Below are 19,861 nucleotides of genomic sequence, written 5' to 3'. Positions count from 1 at the left end.
ATAATGGACAACCTTGTCTAGTGGACCTTGTTAACTGAAATGATGTTGAAATTTGACCATTTGTCATTACTTTAGCTTTGAGATTAGTATTTAAGGTTTTAATCCATTTTATAAAAGATTTTCCTAACCCATACTTTTCCAATACCTTAAATAAAAAATCCCATTCCAATCTATCAAATGCTTTTTCTGCATCTAAAGCAACTGCCACACTCATTTCCTCCCTCTTTTGTGCCAGATGAATTATACTAAGTAACCAAGTTACATTATCTGCCGATTGTCTATTTTTGATAAATCCAGTTTGATCCATATGTATTAATTTTGGTAAGTATTTAGATAATCTACTAGATAAAATTTTTGCTATTATTTTATAGTCGGTGTTCAACAAAGAAATAGGTCTATATGATGTTGGCTTTAAAAGATCTCTATCTTTTTTTGGCAATACTATTAAAATAGCTGTCGAAAAAGATTCTGGAAGTTTATGCATTCTTTCCGCTTGGTGTATTAACTCCATAAAAGGGGGAATTAGTAAATCTTTAAACTTTTTGTAAAATTCAGGCGGAAAACCATCTTCTACTGGGGATTTATTACTCTGAAGTGATCCTAGAGCTTCTTTGACCTCTTTTAATGTAAAAGTCATATCTAATCCCTTCTTCCGAATTCAATTTTGGAAGAGTTATTTGTGATAAAAACCTTTCTATCTCAGCATTATCATTTTGTGATTCTGATTGATACAGTTCAGAATAAAAATTCTTAAAAATTTCATTAATTTCTAAAGGTTTATAAGTAATTTTATTTACATTTGTTCTAATTGCATTTATCGCTTTCGAAGTCTGGTCTGTTTTTAACTGCCAAGCAAGAATCTTGTGTGATCTTTCACCTAGTTCGTAATATCTCTGTTTAGTTCTCATAATTGCTTTTTCTGTTCAGTATGTCTGAAGTGTATTACATTGTAACTTCTTGATAACAAGTTGTCTTCTTTTTTCTTCTGTCATATATCTTTGAGATTCTTTTTCTAATTTTGTAATCTCTTTCTCCAATTGATCTGTTTCTACCATATATTCCTTCTTAATTTTAGAAGTTTAACTTATTATCTGACCTCTCAAATATGCCTTCATTGCTTCCCATACTATAAATTTATCATCAACTGAATGTAAATTTGTATCTAAAAAAAACTGAATCTGCTTTTTCATGAAATCACAAAAATCTTGACGTTTTAATAATATTGAATTAAATCTCCATCTGTAAATCGATTCCTCTTTATCCATCATTATCATTGTCATTATCAAGGGGGAATGATTTGACAATATTCTTGCTTTATATTCCATATTTTTCACTCTGTCTTGAATATTCATTGATAATAGAAAAAATCTATCCTTGAATAAGTTTTATGTCTATTTGAATTAAATGAATAATCTCTTTCTTTTGGATTAATTCTTCTCCATATATCAATCAAATTTAAATCTTTCATCAATGATAAAGTTAATTTTGATACTTTTGATTTTGTAACAACCTTTGTTGATCTATCTAAAACTGGGTCTGAACAAAAATTAAAATCTCCATCTATTAATATTTTGTCATATGCGTCAGCCAAATTCAAAAAGGCCGCTTGTATAAATTTCACATCATTTTCATTTGGTGCATAAATATTCATAAGAGTCCATAGTTCTGAAAAAAAATTGACAATGTATAATTACATATCTCCCCACAGAATCAATTAATACATTTTGTATTTTAATTGGTAAAGTTTTATTAACCAAAATTGCAACTCCCCTCGCCTTTGAGTTAAATGAAGCTGCGATAACATTTCTGACCCAATCTGTCTTTAATTTCTGATGTTCTATCTCTGTTAAGTGTGTTTCTTGTGAACAAAGCTGTATCTATTTTCATTTTCTTAATATATGTTAAAATTCTTTTTCTTTTCATCGGTCCATTAAGCCCATTAACATTAAAACTTAAAAAATTCAGTAAATTAGTCATTATTTTTAACAGGGTTACTCCAATCTATAATAATACCTAATCTTTCAACTTTCGTAGTACCTTGGGGAATCTTTTAAAAATTCTTCACGTTGCTATGTGTCTCCCCCCCCCCTGGTTGTCCAGGCAAAGAAAGAAAGATCAAAGAAAAATAGACTATAAAGAAAAAATAACAAAATACCTCCCTACTAATGTTGTGAATGAAAAAAAACACAACATTACCCCCCTCCATTGTACGGGTCATGGCAATCGCCATGATTACACACGTGAATCCCATAGCAATCGATCCGAAGTTCCCCCAGCTCCCCCATAACATAAAAAAGTATATATAAGAGAAGAAAAAAAATCACTACTCTCGATTAATATTTCTCAAATTTTAACCTTTCTCCCCCTGTATCATATAATTAAGAATATATTTAAATATTGCTCTGTCCTTAAACATCCATCAGTTCCATTCACTGTCCCTATCTTCATCTTTGATCCGTTTCACTTTTAAATCTTTGACTGTAATTAGCGAATATTTGGGAGTTCTTGTGCGAATTCTTCTGCATCCCGATAATCAGTTAAAAATCTTCTTTTTCCATCATCCAAAAAAATTATCAGGGTTGCCGGGTGGTGCAATATAGATTTATAGCCTTTTTCCCATAAAATTTTTTCACTAGATTAAATTCCTTCTTTCGCTTCAAAAGGTCATAACTTATATCAGGATAGAAAAGAACTGTTTTCCCTTCTATCATCAATGGCCCGTTTCTCTTTCTGGCACGTTGGGCAGCCGCCTTGAGGATCTTTTCTTTATCTTGATATCTTAAGCATTTTATCAAGATTGATCGTGGGTTTTGATCAACTTGAGGTCTTGGTCTTAAGGCTCTGTGAGCACTTTCAATTTCAATTAACTGGGTTCCTTTTTCCATTTCCAAAATTTCCGGGATCCATTTTTGAAAAAAATTTATTGGATCCTCTCCCTCTATACCTTCTTTAAGTCCAACAATCTTAATATTGTTCCGCCTGCTATAATTTTCAAGCACATCCACTTTTTCCAACAACTGTTTTCTTTCTGGTGTCCAGGCAGAAATATTATCTTCCATTTTATTCACTCTATCAATGGTGTCTCCCATTGTTTCTTCCAAGTTTTTAATTTTCTTGTCCATTTTGTCCTGTCTTTTCATCATTTTATCAAACATAATCTTCATATTTTTAATATCTTTTTTAATACTTTTAATTCATGCATTATTTGCACCAAAGTTTTTCTTATGTCTCCATCACCTCCAACCTCTTCCTGTTGCTCTTCTTTGTTTGTCTGTTCATCTTCATCTGATTTATCCAGAGAATCTGATTCCACATCATCTTCACTTTCACTTTCAGTTCCGATCGTAGCTGGGATTTGTAGTTTGGGTTGCTCGTGTCTGCGCATGCCCTTTCCTTCATGCATGCGCAATTCCTGTTGCTCTTTTTTTTTTGGAAACGGTTGATGTTGCCGCAGTTTCCTGTTCTGTATCGCAGGAGGTAAAATGCACTTGAGCCCGAGGCTCTTTCGTAGCGACCGGCCTTGATTCTTTTCCAACTTGTGTTGTCTTCAAAGTAGTAGTTTTCTTCTGCTTCTGTTTAGGAGGCATATCTTAAGACAATCCTGAATAGTTTATAAGTAGTTTTTAAAAAGTATTTACTAACTTTTCTTCATTTAAACGTTATTTTACTGGTTTTTTACGGGAGAGCTGGATTTCCACGTCTCGCTCCTACGTCATCACGTGACGTCCCCCCTCTTCAAAGCTTTATCACTTTTCCTGTAATGAGGTAACCAGAACTGTATACAATACTCTAGATGCAGCCTTGCCAGAGTTTTATTAAAAAAAACATAGAAACATAGAAAACCTACAGCACAATACAGGCCCTTCAGCCCACAAGGCTATGCTGAACATGTCCTTACCTGAGAAATTACCTGGGGTTACCTATAGTCCATCACAGGCAAAACCCTCCCCACCACTGAGCACGTGTCCATGGAGAATTGTCCTAGGAAACCAGCATTTATTGTCAGGGACCCCAGTGCTTTCTCCTCGCTGCTGCCATCAGAAAGAAGGTACAGGAGCCTCAGGACTCACATCACCAGACCCCTCAACCATCAGACCTCTGAAATGGAGGGGATAATTTCACTCAGCCTCACTTGCCCCATCACTAAACTATTCAAACTATACTTGCAAATAAATGCCCAATTTAATTGACTAAACTTGCAAAGACTCTTCACCTCATGTTCTCAATATTTATTTCTTCTTCTTTTTCTTCTTCTTCTTCTTCTTCTTCTTCTTCTTCTTCTTCTTCTTCTTCTTCTTCTTCTTCTTCTTCTTCTTCTTCTTCTTCTTAAGTTTTTCTTTCTTTTTGTATTTGCACAATTTGTTGTCTTTTGCACACTGGTTGCCCTGTTGGTGCCGTTTTTCATTGACTCTATTATGGTTATTGAATTTATTGACTAGGCCCACATGAAAATGAATCTCAGGGTTGTAAATGGTAGCCTATATGCACTTTGATAATAAATTTACTTTGTACTTTGAACTGGGATCTTACAAGTGGCAGCTGCTGGGTTTAGAAAGCTGAAATTAGCAAACATGAGCAAGAGGCCCGCTGGCCTAGGAAGTGAATACCTATCACACTTCAATGGAAGAATTGGCAAAAATTAATGTCATAGGAACTACTACAGTATAACTTCATTCTTTTGCCTGATCTCTACGTCAATGTAATTCTACAAAAGATCATTAGAAAGTGTTTAAGGACAGACTTTGCTTAGATTTATTGAGGCAAATTATGGAAGTCACACCAGATTCCTAAGCCCAGGGACATGTATGACATGAATTCACTACCAACCTTGACTTCTGTCTGTGTGGCTTCATATTCTCTCGATGAACATGTGGGGCTTGCTCTGGGTGCTCTGGTTTGCTCATGCATCCCAAAGAAATTCTGGATGGTTAAATGGCATTGGTAAGGGGATGTACTGAATGAAGGGAGCCCTAATTATCATAATGAGCTGAGCAATACTGGAACGTATTTAATCTAATTTCCCTACCATTTGTGGCATTAAAGGCATACCTTAGTGTACGTCAATAAGAATGTATGCATAAATGTGCCTTTCAAATTGGATTATGTAATAAACAGGGTCGCCAGTATCGTTTCCATTCTCTTAAAAGTTCCCAGGTCCCCTCAAAGTTCTTTGTATCACATTTAACATAGTACTGAGTATCAGCCAGTTAACGTATTCTACTTCTTTGTTTATTCTCAACAACAGGGGAGCAGGAAACTATAGTGGTATGTCGTAATAAGCAAACACAAGAGAGTGTAGATGAGAGTCTGTGTGACAACTTCAAGCGTCCTCCGCATATGGTTCGTGTCTGTGGTACAGAACCCTGTCCAGCCAGGTATGAGGTTTAAAGCCTTCTCACGCTTTCTATTGTGAATTTCTTGTTCTTAACCTAGTGAGAAATGTACTCAAAGTGGGTAAGAGCTGTTAATATTGTGAGTGGAGGTACGTAATTGGACTTGATTTATTATTGTCACGTATACTGAGATAAGTGAAACATTATTGTTTGCATGCTATTGAGACAGATCATTCTGTACCAAAGTACAACAGAATGTAGAATATAAAGTTACAGTTTCAGCAAAAGTGTAGTGCAGGTGGACAAATAAGGTGCAAGGCCAATGATGAGGCAGACTTGAAAGATCAGGAGTTCAACCTTATTGTGTAAGAGATCTGTCAAAGCTTCTGGCATGATAAAAACCACTCTTAAGCCTGGTGTGACATGTTCTCAAGCTTTTGTATTTTCTGCCCAATTGTAAACTGACTTATTACTGTCACATGTACCAATGCACAGTGGAAGAACTTTGTTTTGTATATGCCACCTAGGCAGATCATTAAGGCACTACAAGGAAAAGTAATAACAAAATGCAGAATAAAGTGCTATAGTTACAGAGGAAGTGGGGTGTAGGAAGTTAACAAGGCTGTAATGAGGTAGATTGTGAGGTTAAGCACCCATTAGATACTAGACACTAGAATACTACAGCACAGTACAGGCCCTTCAGCTCTCGATGTTGTGCTGACCCATATATTCCTTAAAAAAAAGTACTAAACCCACACCACCCCTTAACCCTCTATTTTTCTTTCAACTATGTGCCTGTCTAGGGGACCATTCACTATTTATGTATCAGTGAGTCAGAAGCCGTCCTTGATCATGCTGATATGTACTTTCTGGATTTATACCTTATGCTCAATAGGAGGGTGAGAGAGAATGTCCAGGGTAGGTGGGGTTTTTGACTATGTTGACTGCTTTTCCAAGGCAGCGAGAAGTGCAGACAGAGTCCATGGTTTCTGTGGTGTGCTCAGCTGGGACCACAGTTCTCTGTAGTTCCTTGTGATTGCAGACAGAACCATTGCCATACCAAGCCATGGTGATGCTTTCTATGATGCATTGATAAAAACTGGTGAGAGTCAAAGAGGATATGCCACATTTCATTAGCCTCCTGAGCAAGCATGTGCACCTTCTTGGTTATGTCATCTATGTTGTTGGACCTGGACGGGCTATTGGTGATGTTAATTCATCAGAACTTGTAGCTCTCGGCCCCCTCAACCTCAGCATGTTTATGTAGACAGGAGCATGTGCACCGCCTTTTCGTAAAGTCAATGGGTAGGTAGCTCTTTTGTTTTGCTGACATCGAGGGAAACGTCATCATGACACCGTGCCACTATCCTCTACATCTCCTTCCTTACTCTAACTCATCACTATTTGAGATACAGCCGACTAACAGTGGTGCTATTCGCAAGCCTGTGGATGGATTAGAGTAGAATTTGGCCAGGCAATCATGATTCTACAGGAAATAGAGCAGGGAGATGAAAATGCAACACTATGGGCCCCATTGTTGATGGTAACTGTGGTAGAATTGTCACTGCCCGTCCTTTTAGCTGTCTTTTGTTCAGGAAGTTGGGGATCTAAGTGCAGAGGGTGGTGTTGAGTCCCCTCTCCCCCTCCCCCTCTCTCCCCCACACCCCCTCCCCTGCTGCCCTCTCCCCATTTTCCCCTTCCCACCCTCCCACACCCCACTTACTCCTACCTCCTCTCTTCCCCTCTCCCCCTTCCCCTGAACACATTTCTGCTGAACAAATTGCCTTCTTATGAAACTCGCACCTGTGTTAAATGGTCAGTGATCTTACCAGCTATTTACTGGGCTTTCTCAGAAACTTTTGACTTTTGTATCTCATTTGTTGAAGGGAACATTTTCAAGGCTGAGATTCCTTTCCTTGAACCCTAACTGAGGTTTGCATCAGCTCTGCTGAGGAATCATTGCCTTCAACATGCTCTTGTCCTCAGTGTAGTGTTCCCACTGTAGTATCTTCAGAATGTCTTCTGCTAGATTCATTACATGAAGTCTGGTGTCATATTAGTGCACTATACTGAAAAGCAATAGGTATGGCACTGAGTTTAAATATAAAATTTTATTCCTTAGGGAACATAGTTGGTCACATCTGTCCAGCTATCCAAAGACCGTCATTCAGAAGCAGGTCTCATATATCTGATTCCCATGAATTATTTCACTAAAATTTTCTGAGCTACCTCAGATCATCTTAAGTTCTTTTCTCTGCCATAGTTTGAAACAAAACCATTTCAAGAGTGAATTCTCTATGCCCTTTAATTGGGTCCATTAGACCACTGTATAATTGAATTGAGGATGCCTTAGCAAACCCTGGGAAATCTCTTCACTCTGAGGCACAGTAATGTACTCTGCAAAATACTCTTATATCAAGAGAAGCCTAGTGACATTATTTTAACGTGTTATTGAGTTTGCCCCCTTGTTCCTATTCATCAAAAACACATTCTTGCAGCATCATAAATGGAGGTTTGGCAGCTCATCAATTGGCTGTGGGGCAGATCAGTATAATTTTCTTTTTTTTTTGTTTCAATCCACTTTCTTGTTTTCTCACCATATAGTCCAACTAGATTCCCCTAATGGTGTGTAATGAAATGAAAGGAAGCATTGTTTTCAGATTGCCAACACAGATGGAATGAAGAGTTGTTTAGGCAGCTACATAGTAACAGAAAATAAACTTTGCATTAAATGTCATGTGGATCATCTCTCCAGATTGTTGTCTTTAACTTGTTTATGATCCTTGGCCATGGCTGACTCCTGAATGAGACAATCACACTAAAGACTTGCTTATTGTTATGCTGGCAATGATAAACCTTGAAGTACGTTCATTTAGGGAGGCTGAGAAAATAAGTTGGTCCATTGGTAATGAAAGTTCCATCAGCGAGTCAAATCGTTCTAACTCATTCAACTATTCTTCCAGAAAAACTATTTGGCACTGCAGAGTCAAACACAGGGAACAGATGGATAGCTACTTTATTGATCCCAAAGGAAATTATAGTGTCACAGTGGCATTACAATTGCACAGATATACAAATATTAGAAGAGAAGTAAGAAAAAATAAATAATAAGTTACCACAAACAGTCTAACAGGAGGGGGTCATCACTTCCTTGGCTATAGGTTGACTCATTATAGAGCCTAATGGCTGAGGCTAAAGACCTCTTATAGTGCTCTTTGGAGCAGAGCAGTTGCCATGGTCTGTTACTAAAGGTGCTCCTCTGTTCAACCAAGGTGGCATGCAGAGGGTGAGAAACATTCTCCAGAATGGCCAGGATTTTCCAGAGCATCCTTTGTTCTATCACAGCCTCCAGTGTGTCCAGTTTGACTCCTATAATAGAGCCAGCCTTTCTAGTCAGTTTATTTAGCCTGGTGGCATCACCTGTGTTGTTGCCATTGCCCCAGAAGATCGTACTGGTGACAACAGACTGGTAGAACATGTGAAGGAGAGGCCTGCATACTCCAAAGGACCTCAGTCTCCTCAGGAATTAGAGGCGACTCTGGCCCTTCTCGTACACAGCCTCTGTGTTGGTGCTTCATTCAAGTCTGACATCCAGGTGCACCCCAGGTACTTGCAGGTCCTCACCACATCCACATCCTCACCATCAATAATAACAGGGAGCAATGCAGGCTTAATCTTCCTAAAGAAGATTACCATCTTACCATTACCATGTCACCATCTCCTTTGTCTTACTGACGTTGAGCTGCAGATGATTCAGCTTGCACCATTTGACAAAGTCCTCCACCAGGGCCCTGTATTCATCCTCCCATCTTCCCTTTATACACCCAACTATTGCTGAGTCATCAGAGAAATTTTGCAGATGACATGACTCAGTGTTGTATCTAAAGTCTGAAGTATACAGGGTAAACAGGAAGGGAGCCAATATAGTCCCCTGTGGTGCCTCAGTGCTGCTTCTAGCCATATCTGACACACAGCTCTGTAGCTGCACAAACTGTGGTCTGCCAGTCAGGTAGCCCATTATCCAGGACACAATGGAAGTGCCAAATCGTAATGAACGGAGCTTTTCCCCCAGCAATGAGAGCTGTATGGTATTGAAGGCACTTGTGAAATCAAAAAAACATGATCCTCACCAGTGCTGCCCTGCTGATCCAAATGGGAGTAGGCTTTATTCAGCAGATAGATGACAGCATCATTGACTCCAATGTGCTCCTGATAGGCAAACTGCGGGAGATCAAGGGTTGATCTGACCAAGGGTTGGAGGTGCACCAGGACCAGCCTATCTAGGGTCTTCATGAAGTGTGAGGTAAATATATAAGAAAATTGGCCATCATCTTCCAATCCTGTAGAAGGAGTGATGGAAGACTGTAAAATGGAAAACCTAAAACTTTTTTTTTTCAAAAGAAGACGTTAAAACAAACCTAGTAATGTCAACCAGGCAGTTTAACCTTGGCTGTGGAGAAGCTCTTCAGAACAATAATCATGGAAAGGATTAATCGGCGCTTGGAAAAGTTTAAATTGAGATAGGCGAACCAGCTTGAATTTATCCAAGGTAGTTCATGTCCCACCAACCAGAAGTGCAATTTCTGCTGTGGGAAGGGGGGGTTGATGAATGTAATGTGATAAAATTGTCTACATGCTTGAATTTCAGATGTTTGATGAAGTCCCATACAAAAGAAAAAAAAGTGGCTAACAGAGTTAAAATCCATGAAATCCAAGTGGCAGTAGCACATGAAACGGAAATCCCCTCAAAGCACACAAGGATAGTAAATGTTTGTTTCCATTCGGGAGGATTGTAGACAGACCTAGGGGTCTGTGTTTTCCCCGGATTTGTTTTGATGTATGTCTTAAACATGGAGCAGCCAAATTTGTGGTTGCCACAGAGTTTGAAAGGGAGATCGTAAGTATCGAATATAGGAGAACATAGACTGGCGGACTGTGAAAAGAAGTAGATGATGAAGTTTAATATAGAAAAGTGTTAAGTGATATGCTTTGGCGGAAAAGGTATGTTAAACCAATACAAACTAAATGACACAGTTCTAATGGGAAAGAGAGTGTAGATATACATAAATCTTCAGAAGTGGCAGGCAATGTTGAGAGTGGTTGGTAAAGCATATAGGGTCTTGGGATTCATAAATAAAGGCATAAAGCAAGGAAATCATATTGAATTAGTACAAAACACATTAGGTTACCACTAGAGTATTGCATCCAATTCTTCTCACCTAGCTTTTGGAAGAACGTAACGATCCTAGAGGGAATGAAGAAAAAAATTAGTAGAATGCTTCCAGGGTTGGGAGATTTTAGTTGTAGCTTTAGATTTGAGAAACTAGGTGATGCCAGCTGGAAAAAGATGATTGAGAGGAGATCATGGCTGGTTTACATAGGGTGATCAGAGGGAAGCTCTCCTCATTACTGATGTGTCAGGGATCGGGGGAACATACTTAAAAGTGGGACAAAAATTACAAAAGGATGAGACTCCTTTCATGTGGAGTGTAATTTTGATCCTGACGTCATTGCCTTTAGGGCAGTTGGACACACAGCCTATAAAAGCATTCAGAAGGGAATTGTGCAGACCTTTAAGAAAGAATAATTTGCAGGGTTAGTGGGAAAGTCAGAAGGAATGCATAAACTAAGATTGCTCTTCCAGAAACCATCATAGATTTGATGGACCAGATTGTTCCTTCCGTGACATAATAATTCTCTGATTATGTGAATTACTTTGGAGGAATTAAAGCCAGCTATTTACATAGATGACATCAGGAGGCAAGGGTGTTACCTGCCGTGGGACCAAACATCTTTAATTCACAACATCTCTGGTCTCCCATTTCCATATTTGCCAAGAATTTCAGCTCTATTCGAATGACTAATCAAAGCCCCTCTTGCAAAGAATGTTGAAATGTATTTACCTCCTTCAAAAATTTTCATTTGACTATTCTTGCAAAGGAACAGCACATATAATATTTCAACAGTAAAATCCCAAAAAATCTGAAAACAACAGTTGACCAAGTTATTAAGGATTTATGAGGAATCCTAACAATTTATCCAAGTCTCTTTACATTTTTTTCTATTGAAAGAGAGCACATCTAAATTTTTTATTCGATTTATAGTTTTATGTATCACTTTAAACTTCTGTGGTAAAGGCAAGAATTGTGTGAGATATTTTGTCTACAGAATATGAATTTCAAAAGAAATAATTTTTAAAAAGCAATCAGTCGTATGAATTCAAATCATAGTCTTTATCCAATCAGTTTTCCGCTCTTCCCCCTTGTTTACAATTGAATTCCTGTTCTTACTTAGAACGAGACCTTCACCTCTGTTAACGTTCCTTTCCTGTAGTTTTATTTTATGGCTTCCTTCACCAGGCAGTCCCAAAATCCATTGGTGCAGCACAATAGTTTTGTGCCGTCAAAGTCAATCCAATGGCCATTGCAAATGCAGTGTTCTGCTTCTGCCAATTTCTCTGGGTAACCCAAACGGATACATCTGCTGTGCTTCTTGTCGTGGGCTTCACTGTGCATCCCAGCTGGCTGATATAAACTGTTCTGCATTCAGCAGACTGCAGACTTTGTCATCGAATCATTGGTTAAGATCGGTGCCTGTACCCGGCTGGAAGTCCAAGAAGAGTTTATTTGTCATATACACTGGGAAGGCACTAAATCCCTTTGTATACAGTATGTAATTTAAACTTAATTAAATCCATTAATACCATGTAAGTTGTGTGAATTTTAAAGTACAGGACTTTAAAATTGCACTTTTGACTATTCTGAGAATTACTCGGAGTGGCATTGCCTTTCCAGAGGAGCAAGTTTCTCTTAGTTACTTTTTAAAAACCTATAATGTCTTTGAATGCCTCTGTTATGTCTCATATTCACCTTCTCTGTTCCACAAGAAAAATGGTCCTTGCTTCTCTAGGCTCTCTACAACACTACTAATGGCCCATATCATTGCTGAATACATTCTCCCTTTGTCTTTTACACCCTTCATCTTCACAGAAGCCAGAATTAGACACTTCATTCCTATCCAGAGACTCTTGAAATACAGCATAAGTTTTTTTTTGCCTGTCTTAACCCTTGTTGACTGCTTTTCCAATCTGTCATCCTGATTTGGAAGGTTAGGGAGGGAAAATCAGCTTGATTTCTTCTCCTTGTGACTATCCAGCTGGGATTTCAGATGTGTGGAAGATAAGAGCAGGGGACAACTCCAGTGTGTGAATATTAATTAGGAACAGGGTTAAAACCAAACGTATTGGAGTTTATTAGTAAGAATCCTGGTTTGCAAAAACTTTTCAACAGTTATTTGCGCCTAAGAAATGGCTGAATGAAGTCCAGACTGTGTGAAAATGGCGTCTGATAAACACTCTCAGTAAGGAAGAGAGTTTTTAGGAAAAGGTTAATAGTCTTAGAGCTGGCTGATATCTTTCCTCACTGCCTCAGTAAAGCAAGCGACATAATCAAAGACTCCATCCACCCCTGAAATTCTCTCTTCTCTCTCATCGGGCAGAAGATACAAACACATACTATACTGCCAGGCTCAAGGACAGCTTCTATCCCACTATTATCCCACTCTTCAATGGACCTCATGTATGATAAGGTGATCTTGCGGCATAATGTCTACCTTGTTATGATATTGCACTTTATCTGTTATTTGCGATGCACTTTATCGGTAACTTTTTAATTTTATTCTGCGTTGTTACTGTTTTACTTTATTCTAGCTTAATGTGCTGTGTAATGATTTGATCTGTATAAATAGTACGTAGCACAAGTTTTTCACTGTACCTTGGTACATCTGACAATAATAAACCAATACTAATTCTTTAGGCTGCCTCTTGCCAGTGGTTCCCCAGAGTTGCCATGGGTGACATTCAGGTGACAGCTTGAATGACTTCTGCGTTTGGGTATAGCATTGAAGAAGGCAGAGGTGTTCTGCAGGAAGTTACGTCCCTCCCTTTGCATCTAGTCCTTTAACTTCATTCCAGGAAAGACTAAAAAAAGTTGGCACAGCCACTATTATTTGAATTGTGTCACTAACCTCAAGTGGTGATTGCAGATAAATGTTTTCTTTGTTTTACTTTATTGTGTTGTATCATTATATATTTTAATTAAGTTACATGATTTCATCTGTTTTAATCATATTTTAATAATAACTTCTGCCTTAGTATTTACATATATCTGAGTTGTGTTTAAATGTTTCCAGTTTTTTTGATGGAATCTAAATCATGGTCTTGTTGGGGCTTTGCTATTGCTTGTATGGTGAATGGTGGAATGGAGGGGCTGGTGCTTTTGCTGAGGTAAGTGGGTGGAGAAAGGGGGGGGGGTCCATAGATGCTTTGTTGCTGCTTGTGCATGGGAGGGGATAGTGTGGGCTTTTGGGTTCAAATGTTTTTCTGTCATTCATCCCTAGGTTTTTTTTGTTTTGTGGATGTCTGTGAAGAGTAAGAATTTCAGGTTGTACACTGTATCCATTCTCCGATATTAAATTGAACCATTCAGCCATTGATCATTAAGGTAATTTGCAGCAAGAGCCTTTGGTATCCAAAGACAATTCTGGGAAAATATGGAGACTGGGTGGGTGGAGAGGGACAGAGGCTTAGGATCTGGCATCTGAGGCTTTATCAGCGCTTCTGGCTCATTTTGCTTCATGGGACAGTAATTGCAGTGAGGGATGCAATTCATTGTGTCAAAGTGTGTAGCCACAGGGTGTGCTTGTGGATGATGTGTTGGATCCAGGATGAATCTGCCCCCTGTGATTTTGAAGTAATTTTATAAATTACTGTCTGCTTTTAAAAACAACAATTAAATGTTATATTTCCTGTCTGCTCTTGGTGAAATTGTGTAGTTAAAATTGTGTTGGCCTGTGTGCTTGAAACTGAGCCAATCCTAATGTTCACTTCAAATCGTTCATAGGGCTTGAGTTACATTATGCATCAAGTAATGATGAGGGAGGTTTATCTGTATCTGGAGAGTGGAATGATGCAAAAAATGGAAAGGACCAACAAACGTCTGCAGTCAGTTGTGATTATTGGGCTTTTAAACACTCCGTTTATAATCTGGAGGCACTATGCTTTCTTGTCTGTTATCAAACATTGATTGTAACACCAAACTAAAGATAAAATAATGCTGTCTACTTCTAGTCCTTTAATGGAAAAAAGTAACAATTTTGCCATATCACCTTCAGTTGGCTGTGATTCTGTTTAGGTGGCATTTCAGCAAAGTGAAGAGTTTGGAATTACCATTAGCCTATCACACATGGATCTCCGTGTGAAAAATTAAAAGGCGCAATCACTTAAAAAGCAGTTATTGTAAACATTTCCAATTCTAATTTTACCTAAGTAGTGGTTTTCTGAATGCTACTTGGGTAAAATTAAAAATGGCTACAGACCGAGTAGGAAGTCAAATGGGAGCAGGAAGTAGAGACAACGGATAAGTGACCGAATAAAACTGTACTGTCTTTCATGGCAGCCACTGCCTTTCCCAACTCTGGCTGAAGAAATTCTTCCTCATCTTCGTTCTTAAAGGATGCCCCTCTATTTCAAGGCTGTGTTTTCTGGTCTTAGACTCTCCACCATAAAACAATCCTCTCCACCTCCACTCTATCAAGGCCTTGCACGATTTGATAGATTTCAATTAGGTCACCCCTCATTCTTCTGAATTCCAGTGAATACAGGCCCAGTGCCACCAAAAGCTCTTCATATGACAAGTTGTTCAAACCCGGAAACATTTTCATGAATCTCCTTTGAACCCTCTTCCTATTGATTTTGTTCAGGAAATACTGTTTCTTCCATTGAATGCAATGAGAAAATACACTCCGTGGAAACTCTAACAATAATTTTGAACTGGTTGGGTTGTTGTGATGACTGATGAGATAGAAAATGGATTTTCATATTTCTAGAAAACACATTGCTTACACTTTATTTATTGTTTCTCTGTCAGATCTCTAAATATCACACACAAAGATTTAGACTTTGTTCAGTACTGTCAATGATTCAAACACAAACAGCAAACAGATTAAATTTGTCTGCTTCTAGGTACTGATTGAAGGAGGAATGTTGACCAGGGCACTGGGGAATAATTCCACAGGAACCGTAATGTTCCTATAAATCACCAGAACAAACAGATGAGCTAAAATTTCCCCATTTTGTCCTCCTGTGGGAAACTGACTGTACCCAGCAGAAATATATATACATTTCTGAAATCTGAATGGTCATCTTCTTGTCTTGATTAGCCTGCCTCATTCAATGTTTCCTCACAAAAAAACGTGAATGTATTTACTGGAGAATTAAAAGCAAGTAGGATTGGGGAAGGAGAGACTTGGAAATTGGATTTACATAGCACCTATCACAACTTCCAGATATTCTAAAGCATTTTACACGGAACTGTGCAGAACAGTGTAAAGACATGTGAGTACGTTTGTGTATGGCAAGATCCCAGAACTTGTGACATGATAGTAAATGGATCATCTGTTCCTAATTTTGGCTAAGAGGTGAATATTGAGCACAACAGAGGTAACTGCTTATTCAAAATTCTGTACTATGCTTGAGAAATCCAGTGCCTTTGTCTAACCTTAATCTCACCAGCTGTATATACCTGTTATACTTGATCATTTTTGATAAAGTGCGGATTTTGCTTCGTTGAATTACAACAATCTCTGCGAATAATATTTTCCAGAACCATTTCCCCTCCACAAATTCTAACAGTAGCCTGATGATAAATTGACATTGCAATGCTGACACATAAGTAAAAAATCCTTTTGAAGCACAAAATTGAAACAGATGATATCTGTAAGTCTGGAAAGAGATGACGTGAGGTTTGAAACAATGACAACAGGATCCAGTAGCGATTCTTCAGCCATTTCTATTGCCACTGAAAATCATCAAGAATATTTGTAATCACTGTCGGTTATAATTTCCTCTTGGCAACCCTGTTTCACTATAACAGCCTGGTGTTAGTGCATTCACCAGATGAGATGCAGTCATTCGCATCATTGTATTGAGATGTTTGTGGGTTTTGAAAGAATGTTCATCAGCCTGATTGCAAACTTAGCATAAAGCTCATAAGTAGTAAGACATTTCTCCTTGAACTTAGCCAACATTCTTGTTGTTATAATGTGACTTCATCAATTATGTTACATTAGGTAATATCTGGTGGGAATTACTATAAGGTCTATCTATTAATGAATTCATTTATTTATTGATATACAGTGTGGTATAAGCCCTTCTGGCCATTTGAGCCACGCTGCCCAGCAATCCCCCAATTTAATCCTAGCCTAATCACAGGACAATTTACAAAGACCAACTAACCTACCAACTGGTATGCCTTTGGACTGTGGGAGGAAACCAGAGCACCCACCCCATCACATATAAACTTTGGGAACTGAACCCAGGTCACGGGTACTGTAAACTGTTGTTCAAACCACTACACAATCATGCCACCTCATCTGATAGCATTTCCATTTAGCCTATTGATTCCTGAAGATTTTAATGGGGAAGAAAAAGGAATGGTGTGCTCTGAAAGAGTCTTCCTGATAGCCCAGTCCCATCGCCAAACACTGTATGTTCCCAAATGTAAAGCTTCCTGCAGCCTGGTTCTGTCATTGCTGACTTTTTTAGTGAATCTTGGTTGTGCACTTTTCTAGCAGGTGCCTATTGCCATTGTTTGTTGTACAATAAATTCCATAGATACCACATGGGATGCCTTGGGTAATTTTTTTCCCTGGTCCAGAGGAAAGTTAACTTTAGTCATATCATATCAGTTTAAGTCATATTCCTCACGTCAGACTGAGAACCCTGTTTCATTCTGATATTTTAGTGAGCACAAGATGTGTACTGATGTCCACCGCAATTATTCAGCAGTATCACCCTTTCTTTGTTTAGTTTATAAGCTTACTCAAGTCAATTTCACTTACTGATGTACTGGACCCCTTAGCCTAATCTTTAAAAAACAATGAGTCTACCACCACTGGGCATCTGGTAGTGGCTGAAATAGGTTTGATATATCATCCCACACAAATGAAGAGTCTGGTAAGTTCCCACATACAGTCTAATTGGCGTTAAAAACAATTTCCCCTGCATTTTGTGAGCTGTTCCAGGATCCTTGAGTTTTTTTGTGTGTTTCTCTGGATGACATGAACATCAATTTCTTTAACTTCTGGAAACCATTCCCCTCAGTCCTGTTTTTTTTAAATCCTGACTCCCTTCTCTCATTCTCTCAGTCTGCCCATCAGGCACACATTCTTCCTCGCCTCCATCTCTTTATGCCATGGTCCACCATTCTCTCCTATCAGTTACTATCTTCTTTTGCCCTTTGGCACTTCCAATCATCTCCCAGTTTCTTCAATCATTTCCACTCTCCCTACTCAATCCCCCCACTTCCTCATCTGCCTATCACCCCCTGTTATTTGGATCCAGCTGTCACCTACTCCGAGTCTTCCACCACCCTTTTATTTTGGCTATTTCGCCACTTTCCAGTCCTGGTGAAGGGTCTTGCCCTGAAACATTGACTGTCTATTTACCTCCACGGCTGCTGCCTGACCTGCCCAGCTCCTCCACCTTTTGGTGTGTTGCTTTACAAGATATCACTCTCAATGAAGTCCATTGAGCATATGTTATCAAGTAAACCAGGGGGCAGGCTTTGTGCTTCCAGAAACAGTGATTCCTTTTGCACTTCATGAAATGACAGCTGACTTTATTGAACATAAAGAGGCCATTTGGCTCAACTGTCTACATTAATGTTTAGTCTCCACAAAAACCTCCTCTCTTTACTTCATCTTACTGTATGAACACATTTCTCTAATGGTTTCTCATCATGTCCTTGTGCACATTCCCCCAAGCAATATCCATACAATCCAGATGCATCGTGATGTGGTGCAATTGCACACACTAATTACTTTCTGAGCAATTATATTGCACTCTTCATGTTTATATCAATTGATGATTACATTCTAAAATTCTCTGTAGCTTCCCTAAATGTTCTAACGTTTTTATCATCATTTATTGACCCTTCTCCTTTATGACCTATGCATCTATTCCTCTCGTTTCCGGATTGCCCTCAACAGTGGCATGTCATTATTGGCTAGATTTTTACATACTGAGTTAAAGCTTCCTATTGAACGTCTACACCCGTGAACATTTTTTGTACCAGTTTGTCTGGTCTGGCACCATCTTATCCGCTAAAATTGAATCCTTTCTTCCCAATGTATTAAGTTGGAATTTGATTAATTTTTCCATGTGCTCATCTTTTCCCAGTCCATGGTGTAATATTAAGAAGATTCCCAACATGTATTGCTCTTTATGAAAGAGTTTTGAATTTCTATAACTAAATGCTCTTTTGTATCTTCAATCAGGTAAAAAAGATGTGTTGTCACTGAAACCAGCATCTTTTCTCATTTGATGTTTCAGGATAAACAGTTTGTATTAGCTTCGTATTATAGGGTGACATTGAATGGAAAAATAAGCATACAACAAAACCTTTCATAAACATTTAGGTCCAGTGTATGAGCTCCAGAAAAATATTTTTTCCAGCATATATGACATTAGAATTGCTATTGTAACACTACTTTGAAGAAGCTATTAAATACTAATTATACTTCCTGTCTTTACTAATCAGTTACTCTATAATTCTACCCAGTCATTATTCTGAGGAATACAATAAGCAATACTTTGGACATGTTTGCATTAAAAAAATCATTAGAAGTGAGATTTTAATACTTACAAACATGAGAAAATCTGCAGACGCTGGAAATCCAAAGCAACACACACAAATTACAGGAGGAACTCAACAGGCCAGGCAGCAACTATGGAATAGAGTAAACAGTCAACATTTTAGGCCAAGATCCTTCATTAGGACTGAAACTTACAAATTCTTCCCAGACAGGGAATGCTTTTAAAAGCGGCACTATGTGAGGGCCTGACACTCAGATTGAATTGGATGAAACTGAAGGTGTCAACTTCAATAGGAAGGTCTTGAACACAAGAGGACATGCAAATCTATGTGAGACAGACTGTGAAACAGGGAGGGTGGACCAGCAGGCAAGAAAAGGGCCAACCTATGAGTTGGGATGAATAACTTCAAAGGATAGAATGTTAGAGATGTATTTCGGTGTGCTTCAGGAGCAGTGACTAGATTGGAACTGGTGTGGATGCAAGAAGTTAATTAAGAAGGTCCAACAGCGATAGAGTGTTAGACCTATGACAGATAATGGAGGTCTTCCCTGCAAGATGACAGATACCTCTGAAAGCACATAACCTGAATCTTACCACAGCTGCTGAATCAGCATTTTCATTCTACATTGATGTGAGTGATGTTGTTTGCACGAAAGGACCTCTAAGGCCAGTCTAGCCTTACTTTGTCCACTTGGACATCAACAATTTAAAGTACTGTACATGTGCGTATGCACCAAGGATTAAAGTCAAGCTTATGGAATGGTGCCATTTCTATGAGAGGAGACAGAGTCAGGTTTTAGATAAAACAAATGAAACAGGTAAAGGCGTGACAAAAAGAATTTCTAGTGAAATGTGTTTTGTAATTTTCCCTCTC

At 38.5% G+C, this 19,861-nt stretch overlaps 1 protein-coding gene across 1 annotated transcript in view; it reads left to right on the top strand.

Moving 5' to 3' along the window:
• The window catches only part of adamtsl3 (ADAMTS-like 3), a 726,995-nt gene that overhangs the window by 575,227 nt on the left and 131,907 nt on the right, over window positions 1-19,861 (top strand). Inside the window, 1 exon segment of the mRNA XM_073033006.1 lies at window positions 5,246-5,375. Coding sequence (XP_072889107.1) covers window positions 5,246-5,375 — 130 coding nt within the window.

The sequence above is a fragment of the Hemitrygon akajei genome, chromosome 30 (assembly GCF_048418815.1).
Source record: "Hemitrygon akajei chromosome 30, sHemAka1.3, whole genome shotgun sequence".
Classification (NCBI taxonomy): Eukaryota; Metazoa; Chordata; class Chondrichthyes; order Myliobatiformes; family Dasyatidae; genus Hemitrygon; species Hemitrygon akajei.
The sequence above is the reverse complement of the archived record's forward strand: the minus strand, read 5'-3'. Positions and strand labels throughout refer to the sequence as shown.